The sequence below is a fragment of the Plasmopara halstedii genome (genome assembly GCF_900000015.1).
Source record: "Plasmopara halstedii genome assembly, contig: Scaffold_110, whole genome shotgun sequence".
Taxonomy (NCBI): Eukaryota; Oomycota; class Peronosporomycetes; order Peronosporales; family Peronosporaceae; genus Plasmopara; species Plasmopara halstedii.
This window is the reverse complement of record NW_020187031.1, coordinates 2,056,014-2,066,356: the sequence shown is the minus strand read 5'-3', so window position 1 is coordinate 2,066,356 and position 10,343 is coordinate 2,056,014. Positions and strand designations below refer to the sequence as shown.

Genomic DNA, 10,343 nt, shown 5'->3' with positions numbered 1-10,343 from the left:
TAACGACAACAGCAAAATATTAATACAAATCTGAGTAAGATGAATACCACGTTTAACTAGTTAATCAAAGTACTATATTGCCAACTAATGCATTCTGATTGGCCCCTGCATTTTTATCTTCCGCACTCGATAAAATCTAAGCACTATACAATCTTCAAGTATCTCATTGAATTGAGCTCGTAACCCGTCGCTTCTACTCGACGTCACGCGTACAACAGCACTTGATACAGTTCTCTAACAAGCATAAGACTCACATCACTTAACGCACGTGTATCTTGCGCATATTTTGGTACCTCGCAAACTCCACGTCGCTCGGTTAATTTTTCATAAAAACCTCTTACATCATGGCATCTCTTGGCGGTGTTAGTGTAAAAGTCGTCGAAGCTCGTGGCATTCTTGCTGGCAACATGAGCGGTACGAGTGATCCATATGTGACTATCACTCTTCTTGATTCAAAGGGCGCTGTAATGCCAGCGGGTGGGACGTTTAAGACGAACGTTAAGAAGAAAACTTTAAGTCCGTCGTGGAACGAGACATTTATCGTAGCTGATAAACTCGATCTTCGTATTGTTTCAACGTTACGACTACTATTGCGTGATGAAGATAGTACATTCTTAAGCGGTGATGTGCTAGGTGTTGTTGATATTCCTGTATCGCTTTTAATTCAGCTTCAAGAGCCTCTGGATAATTGGTTTCAACTTACAAAGCATGAAAAGATGAAAAAAGATTCAAAGGGAGAACTTCATCTTGTATTAGAACGAGTCGTTCATGAAGAATCGATGGCTGGGAGAGGTACAGGTGTAAACATCAATCCAGAGCTCGAGATGAAGCCTAAAAATGTGAGCACTGAGCCACCAAATCTACTTTACGTGACACTAAAGTCGGGTTATAATTTACTTGGAATGGACAATAATGGCACGAGTAGTGATCCAATTGTCTTTTTATCATTTAATGGACAGAAACACGAGTCAACAAAGAAAGAAAAGACACTCAAACCTCAATGGAATGAGAAATTTGGATTCTTTGCTCCTGATGTCAAGAAAAAATTGTCACTTCTAGTTGAAGATTATGACGTAACGATTAATGATTTTATAGGTAAAGCAGAAGTGTCGTTGAACGATCTTAAACCAAATATCGAGAAAAATGTTTCAGTTGAACTTGGTGGGAAACGAGGAAAAAAGGATAAAATTGAGAGAGGTGTTCTCTTGCTTACGTTACTTTGGACGTACGACAAGAATGCACGAAATATTGCTGAAAAGAGAAAAAAATCGACATTCTTGCCGACTTTTGGCGCACCAGATCAAGATTATGACTCAGACGATAGTGACGGTGTCGAAATTGATGACACGACGGCTAATAAAAAGTCTGAAGAAGAATTAAAGAAAGAACGCGAAGAACGAGCAGCGAAACAAGCGGAACTCATGTTTGAATTGAGCAGTTTTGAGATCAAGTCTGGTGACTATAATGTACAGATCCATGTCATCGAAGCACGTGATCTCGTACCGAAAGACTCGACTGGTACGTCCGATCCTGTCGTGTATGTCGAAGTGTTTGGTGAGAAACAGCAAACTGCTGTTAAGAAGCAAGTGTTAAGTTGCTTTTGGGACGATCTTTTGATCTTTCCATTCCGAAACTTGGACAAGTCGGAAGTCGAGATGGGATTTGTGCGCTTGAGTGTCATGGATGCCAATACTTTTCAACGTGCTGAACTCATTGGCGCGGCACAATTTGACGTGTCGTACATTTATTCGCAAGCAAATCATCAATTGGCCAACGTCTGGATTGGTCTCACGGACATCACAAACACGACAAATCAAGGTATTCAAGGATATTTACGCGCATCGATCAGTATCATTGGACCAGGCGATAAACTTGTGCCGCCTCCTTCTCCTTTTGGTGAAGGCGCGACATCTGACATGAACAATGTAATTATGCCACCCAGCGTGACGCAAAACGTTCGTTTTCTTGGCGCTGTCATACATGTGGCTGAGCATTTGCCGCCAATGGACGTGGCAGTAGTTGGTAGAGGGGGTCTCGACGCGTATGTCAAAGGATCGATCGCTGGTGGAGACGCCATTCGAACGCGTGTGCGTACGAAAAAAGGTCGAAGAGACGAACTCTGTCCGAGTTTTAATGAGGAGTTGATGCTGGTGATCCGGGAACCATCTATGGCAGATTCCATTCAATTGGCAGTATACGATTGGGATCAAGTCGGATCCGATGAATTAGTTGGGTATGTGTATCAGAGTGTCAAAGTTGTCAAAGCAATGAATGGAAAGATTGGCCCATTCTGGGCCAACATCTACGGTGCGCCACTCCGTTTAAAATCCGTTGGTATTGGTGACTCATTAAAGAAGCAGATGAATACATACCCCGATATTGCTAGTACGTATCGTGGTCGTCTTCTCCTTACATTACGAATTCTAGACAATGATGATGGTCGATTTGATGAAACGAATCAAAAACGCAATACGAAACGCATTCCACGAGATCTGTACCCTCACGAACGAATTTATCGCTTGCGTGCACATTTTGTATGGGGTAGTCAAATCCCGTCGTTCATGAGCTCAAAACGTCCTGGACAGAAATCTAAGATGCAGCTCGTATTGTCGTGTGGTCTCACGGAGATTGCATCGTCCCGGACTCGAAATGTCAATGGAACGGTGGAGTGGAACAACATGGAAGAGAGTGAAAAGATGCTTTTACCGGAAGATCTAGCGCAAGTGCCCGACATTTTCTTGTACTTGTGTCGCGGTGATGGCGATACTCGAAAAGCAGTGTGCTTTCGGCGCTTTTTAGCCAAAGACTTGTTTGAGGGTCGTCCAGCTCGTGATGATGAGGTGGCAATCGTAGGTGGATTTAAAAACGAAGTGGGTTGGATATCATTGAAAGAAGACCAAGCAATTAATGCACTGGAGGATGAGACGTTTCCTGGTAATGTGTTGGTTCGTATCGGGTTTGGAACCGAAGAGATGGCCATGCACACAATGTGGGATCGCACCGATTTAGATGCAGTAAACAAACGCATTCCATACCAATTACGTGTTCACATTTATCAAGGTCGTCGACTTCCTCCGGCCGATTCGAATGGTCTGTTAGATCCGTTTCTTGTTGTTCGATGTATGGGAGAAGAGAAACTCACATCAAAAAAGAAAAAGACACGCGATCCATTGTGGTACGAAACCTTGCACTTTGACGTAAATTTACCAGAACTTAAATACGCTCCTCAAGTGATGTTACGTGTGATGGATTACGATGATTTTGATAGCAATGACTTTGTCGGACTTGCGGCCTTAAATCTTTCGGAAGCAATCATTCGGTCCTCGGATCAGGTCGCAGGCGAGCATCAACCATCGCTGCCAGATCCTCATTGGCATCATATCATGTTTCAAGAACCTGGTGATTGTGAAGGAGAGATTTTGGCTTCGCTTGAACTCATTCGAAAACAATTTCCAGACGAAGCTGTACGACGAGCACCTTCGATCGTACCCCGAAATCGAAAAGCATATCTTGAAATCACGGTCTTGGGCCTTCGCAATATGGAGCCGTACCAATTTATGCCAATCCAATTGCCGTTTATCGAGTTTGTGCTTGGAGGAAAGGAACATGCAGCTCAAGAAATGATCACTGAAAAATCGAAGCGACCGTCGGGAAGTAATCCAAATTTCTTGCAACGAATTGTCAAGGAAGTTGAGCTACCAGAAAATGCTCATTTTGCTCCTCGATTGAATATTATTGTTAAAGATACGCGTTTAGGCGGGTTTCAAACGCCTATTGTTGGCTCAGCTTCAATTGAAATGAGCTCAAAGATTCCGTGGTCAAAACACTATCGACCTCCTCAGAATGATACAATAGCGGAGATTGAGATCGAATCGGCGGATGAGTGGGCAGACGATGCTCCATTATTGGGAAAAACAGCAAGAGCGGACAATTCACCGGAATTCGAGTCAGTGGACAACGGCGCTGGTGTTTTTGGTGCGTTAAAGGGTATGGGAGTAGACTTTGATCCAACGGGAGCATTTGAAGAAGCATCGTCTCGGCGCTCGATACTTGAAGGTGAAGAAGATGATCCGGATTCAAAAAAATATTTGAAACATCGCGAAATCTTGGATGGAGAACTCGAATTAGAGTTGAAAACCAATCCGTTTGAGAAGTACGGACTGCACATTGGGCAGAAGAAAAAAAAATCGTCGTTTTTTGCGGCAATGAATCCGTTTGCCAAGAAATCTCGAAATGCGGGAGACGACGTTGGGATGTACAAGATGGCTGGATACTTTAAAGGATTGATCCGTGTCATTGAAAGAGAAGATGAAAAGCCATTGTTTGATTTCGAGACATTGCTCCAGACACTTCCGTACGAAGTGCGAGTCTACGTATTGGATGGTGTGGGTTTCGCACCCATGGACATAGGTTTAAATGGACGTCCTGGCAAATCGGATCCGTATCTACGGCTAAAACTGGGAGACAAGAAAATAAGCGATCGTAAGAATTACATTGAAGACACGACGGATCCGGATTTCTACAAAATGTTTATGTTTAATGCCAAGCTTCCAGGTGCAAGTATCTTGACAATTGAAGCAATGGATCATGATTTAATTGGAGGCGATGATTTGATCGGACAAACGTTCATTGATCTTGAAGATCGACTTTTTGACAGGAGATGGCAAGGCATGGGAACGATGTACGAGACGTCAAGTCGTTTACGGCTAAAGCCCCTCGAGACACGCACGCTCAATATTCCCACGTCTCGAGCGCCAATGGGAACGATCAAGCTCTGGATTGATATTTTGAGTCCTGCTCAAGCTCATGATTACCCTGCAATTGATATTTCCTTGCCTCCGCCATTGGACATGGAACTCCGTGTTGTCGTTTGGAAAGCACGCAACATGCCGTCATTTGACGCATTGGAAGACATGAACGATCTGTTCTTTCGCTGCTGGATGGAAGGATCCGAGTATCAAGAGACAGATATTCATTGGCGTGCGAAAAAAGGTAAAGGATCGTTTAATTGGCGCATGAAGTTCCCAATCACTCTGGGTCATAAACAATTGAATACCAAGATCCCGTACTTTCACATTCAAGGTTGGGATAAGGATGTTTTGTCTGCAAATGATGCGATTGGAGAACATACATTGGATCTCGGTCCTTTCTTCCGTCGGGCGTATAAGCTCAAAACGAACGTTCAAGTGTATGAAGACGACGATGAAACGAGAAAGAAGAAGAAGAAAGCAGCGTCTGATGATGATGCAGCAGTCAAAAAAATTCGAGAAGCCACTGGACTTTGGGACGATGACGATCCCGCAGATTCCAAGTGGTTGAAGCTAGAGAGTCTCAATCATAAGACAAACACACGCAATTTTATGGGCGAAGTCTGCGTCTCGCTTGAGTTGGTGCCTGGTGAGACGGCGAAGAAGAATCCTGTGGGTCAAGGCCGATCATCTCCGAACAATTCTCCGTACTTGCCGCCTCCTGCCGGTCGTCTCTCGTTCTCGTTGAATCCGTTTAAAGTATTGAATGACTTGTTAGGTCCTTCCATTTGCCATCGATTGACGTGCTGCTTCTGTTGCGTCCTCTTTATGGTGCTCGTCTACTTCCTGGCGCCATTTATCAACGTGGCGATCATTACTCTTCGGGGGTAATTGGACAGAAGCGCATGTTTTGAATGTTATGGTTGCATTTGTTTAAGTCGATCAAACGTCGTGTTGGTCGTCATAAAACCGTTTATTTTTTTCTATACTTAGGATTGTGATAAGAGACGTGCGTTTCTCCATGTAAAGGGTGTCACAGTGCCGCTTGTGATGCCTCGGCTTGCGAGCAATCGGGTCGGGATCCAGGTGACTCAACAAGACGATGTGATGGTTAGTAACGAGACAACAGTTCATTCTCAAATCAAGACCAGTGAGTCTCTTTTGACGCTGGAAGCGGCCAAAGCACAACGACAAAAGGAACGATTGCGAAAGAAAAAAGCTGAGCGACGAGCTCAAGCGAAACAACGTCTGGCTGATAAAGCGCGACGACAGGAGGAAAGAGAGCAGCATGAGGTGGAAAAGATGACGAAAGAGGATTTTTCGATCAGTTGGAAGTTTGAAGAAGAATACTCGGTGCAGCCAACGTCAACCACGATCGAGTTGTTACCGAAAAGTAGCCAGAATTCTCACTCGTATAGTCCAGATGCAGCCGCTTTGACGATACAAAAAGCGTTAAAACGGCAATTAAGAAAATGCCAGTGGATATTTCGACACTCGCCCCGAATTTTCGTCGAAGAAACGAATATGATGATGACTTTGGATGAGTCAAACACAATATTTACGTTAGATGAGATGCTTCAAGTTGTTCCTCCATTAGATCTACCTCAATTAAAGCCATGTGTGTCTCCACGAAGCGTCAACTCTTGCTGTTCCTGCTCTGACGAAGGATCGTATCCATGCTCGTGCTCATCGTATTCTTGTTCTTGCTCCTGTAGCTCGAGTTCGTCGGAATCATTTCATATTGAATCCGAGGAAATTGCTAGAATTGAACGACATGGAATTGAGAAGACACTGACTGTCGATGATCATCTAATGGCTGTCAAGATTCAAGCAAGAATTCGTGGAAATCAAGGACGAATCAAAGCTCTTCGACAAAGTCTCGCATTGGATCAACAATTAAAACACGATGCAATGATTGAATTACAAGAAGCAGCTGTAGTGAAGATTCAGACGAGAGCTCGACACATGTTAAAACGAAAGAAACGTGAAAAGATTCGAGGTGATCAAAAGAACGTTGAATCATTAACATCAGAACCAGGAGTGTATGCAACTTGTACTGATATCGGAATGTGGCCAAAAGAACTTGATCTCGAGGCTCTTGAAGCTACGTACGATATCGAAGAGATGAATTTCACTGGAAATGAACAACACGTTCGAGTCTTTTGTGGGACGTGGAATATGCATGCGAAGAAACCGCGAGATGATTTACGTCATTGGATTCGGTGGCACAAGTATCATATTGTAGCAGTTGGGAGTGAAGAATGTATTCATTCTATTGCAAAGAGTGTTGTATTTACGTCGAAAAAGTCATGGGAAAACAAATTAAAAGAAACAGTAGGACCAAATTATGTTCTTGTGGCATCTCATGCTTTGACAGCAATTCACAATGTAGTGTTTGTACACACTAGTCTTGTGCCATTGTTAAGTAACATTCAATCGGATGCTGTGGCAACAGGATTAGGTAATCAACTTGGTAACAAAGGTGGTGTTGGAATTGCTTTTTCACTTGGTGCCACAACTTTTGCATTTGTCAATTGCCACTTTGATGCACATCAAGGAAATGTAGCAAAACGTAATGGAAATTTTCATCGTATAAATTACGAATTGAAACTTTCCCCTCGTACTCTTTCAAATACACTAGACGAGGGGACGATTAGTCCACTTTCAAACATTAAAAGTGGACCACAAGGACTTGGACGTACGTCTGTAAATCGCTTTTCATTACCAACAGTGACTGGAAGTAACTTTTCAAGCTCAAGACGTGCCGTTAGTGAATTATTTGATCGTGTTTTCTGGTATGGTGACTTGAATTATCGAATCAATGGTACGAGACGTATGGTAGATACTTTACTACTACAAAATCAATATGATGTTTTGTACGCCAATGATCAATTACAACGTGAGATGAAAGCTGGTCATGTCTTTCCTCATTTTCAAGAAGGACCTTTACATTTTCGACCAACGTATAAATTTGATAAACGCAGTGACGTGTATGATTCTTCGTCAAAGCAACGAATTCCATCTTGGACTGATCGTGTTTTATATTTATCGAACCAGAAAGAGCATGATATTCAAGTGTTAAGTTATCGTAGTGAACCAAACTTTCGAACATCAGATCATCGACCTGTATGTGCTACATTTCAAGTTTCATTTCATAAGACAGAGGAATTCATGTCATCACAACGTGATGAGAATCTTGCTATTAGTCAAACATGCATTCTTCAATAATATGTACGACTGGTGAACAATTGTACTATCAAAATGTTAGAAATGTCATTAGAAACACTTCAAATAGAATACTGTCCGATTTTAGACAATTTCTTCTTCACGAAGCTTGACACAAAGTGGTACATTACATTGCGAAACTGTACAGCTCATTGCATGATACGCAAAGAGTTCAGCTGTTAATCGAGCAAGTCGATATGATCGCCATTTATCACTATGTGATACCCAACAGACGCAGCGCAAGAAACGTTTCATGTATCGACATAAGACTTGAAATTCAGAATGGGTACAATTGATTTCGTCGCAATTACAAGCGTGAATAAGCAGTAAATTACTTTTTTCCGGATCATTTTCAAGCATTGGTGCAATCTAAACAATTAGAAAAAAAAACATTAGAAATGGTAAAATTGATAAGAAAAACCAAGAAAAGTACTGGTATCGCCGTCGGATCGTTTTGATTTGGTTCCACATTGTCGGGTATTGGTCTTATTGTCGTTGTGACTAGATTTTCTGACTTTATCACAACAGAAGGTGTCGAATACTTATCACAACACTTCGGACAATACCATGATTCGTCAGGTACCGATTGAAGTGGTGGATCAAGACAGAAAATATGATATTCGGCATTACAATCGTCACATAACATAATTTCATCTTCACGATCCGATTTTTTACATACTTCACACGCTGTTTCTGATGTTTTCTCATCCATATCAATATCTTGACTTTTCCATGTTGTATGAGGATCTGGTTCAAAGTCACTAAGTTCATCCATTGGATTCACTTCACGCATATCAATTTCACTAGATGATTCACTTGTATAGTCACGAATGTTAATAAATTCTGGAGTTGTACCACTTGTTTCTTGGGCTAATTAGAAAAAAAAAATGATTGTAAATTACCGAATAAATTACACACATAGAAATAGAAACCGTGTAATTTATACCTGGACCCAACTGCTCAACCTTAACGCTTGGAGCTACTGATTCATAACGTGATCCTTTACTAGAATCAAGACGTGGAATTGTTTGTCCTGGAAATTGAGAAATTGCTAACTTTACAAACGCATCAATGCGCTGGAGATCGAGATCTTGCGCTACAGCTTCCTCCCAGTCGAATCGCACACGTGTGCTCATTTTAGTTTAATATGATTGAGGAATGGGACATTATATACTAAAAATAAAATATTAAAGTTGTTTGAGGTCTACTATTATTTTTTTGTTAAATTTAAGTATGATGTAAATTACACGTTGCAATTTTAAGAAATGTACAGCATTTATATAGAAAATGAAATGCATAAGATGATGTTATCATGCTGTTGCACCAATTGATTCAGTTGTTGGTCTATCAAGGATTTTATTTGAACCTTATCTCCTTACAGTGTACATCGATACTAACACCGATAGTATATTTTATTAAGGTATGATCTGAACAGTTCCTACTGCTCTGGACATGTGTTGGTGACGCAACCAGGTCGCGTGAGGACTGAGAACCACCACTATTAAGAAAAAGAAGAAGCTTAAGGTGAGGAGACTTATGGCGTGCAGGGCTAGCTGTAATGGATCGTATCTAGTCACCTTTGACGTGCATTGTGGGGACAAATAACAAAATCATTACAGTACGACAGATCCCACATGCATGTCTGGATAATCTCACGAATGTCTTCGGTTTTAATCAGTACAAAATGATGGTTTTACTTGGTGATACCAACGTTATGGGCCAGGTCTCATTACACATGTTTTGAGTCTGACATTGACCGTACACCCTGTATAGTTGTATCTGTCCTTTCAGCTCTGACGTATCAGAACTAGAAGTATTTGTCAGGTTAGGGTGGGTAAAGCTTTTTGGCTATAATAATAAATGTCACTTCATCTTTCCTCCTCTCTACGTAAGTCAACGACCCGCTGGAAGCGAGCAAAACGCGGTGAGGAGGGTCAGTTGACCTGAGCCTTCCTTAAAATGTTCAATTCTAGTTACACTTGGCAGCACTAGTAGTCATTTTAACGCCGACATTTTCGCAGCGGGGCTGTCATTGCTCATTGCTTAGAGAAAGCTAAGCTAAGGCCACCGACCTTACGCTCTAAACTAGAACCAGTATGAGTGTAGCAGATAGCAATCCGTTCATTCCAATAGTACGCACAACATTAACCAAACTCTTCCGCTTGAAATGTTAACTATGAAGTGCATCCAAAGCCCTCAGTGACTGAGCACCGCGCCAGCCACGGGCGACGGATTACCTCGTCGAGGATTTGGAAGAAGTCAACTTTGAGTCGGATACTCCTTTCCCATGACGGGGAGAAGAGGAGGGCAAGGTGTCGACATGATCCCTGCTCGATCCTTGCGGACACCGTGTCCGTTCCCCGATCTCTC

General features: G+C 42.2%; 2 protein-coding genes across 2 annotated transcripts; one reads left to right on the top strand and one right to left on the bottom strand.

The window, feature by feature from the left end:
- Window positions 1-344: 344 nt before the first annotated feature.
- On the top strand, window positions 345-7,976 carry PHALS_00412 (Inositol polyphosphate 5-phosphatase and related proteins; the record flags this gene model as incomplete). Its single annotated transcript, XM_024715979.1, has 3 exons — window positions 345-5,455; window positions 5,527-5,635; window positions 5,742-7,976. The coding sequence occupies 3 exons, from the start codon at window positions 345-347 to the stop codon at window positions 7,974-7,976; spliced, it is 7,455 nt and encodes a 2,484-aa protein (XP_024572461.1).
- Window positions 7,977-8,057: 81 nt separating this feature from the next.
- PHALS_00411 (PHD Zn-finger protein) lies at window positions 8,058-9,109 on the bottom strand (the record flags this gene model as incomplete). Its single annotated transcript, XM_024715968.1, has 4 exons — window positions 8,058-8,342; window positions 8,407-8,843; window positions 8,920-8,978; window positions 9,039-9,109. The coding sequence occupies 4 exons, from the start codon at window positions 9,107-9,109 to the stop codon at window positions 8,058-8,060; spliced, it is 852 nt and encodes a 283-aa protein (XP_024572460.1).
- Window positions 9,110-10,343: the final 1,234 nt, after the last annotated feature.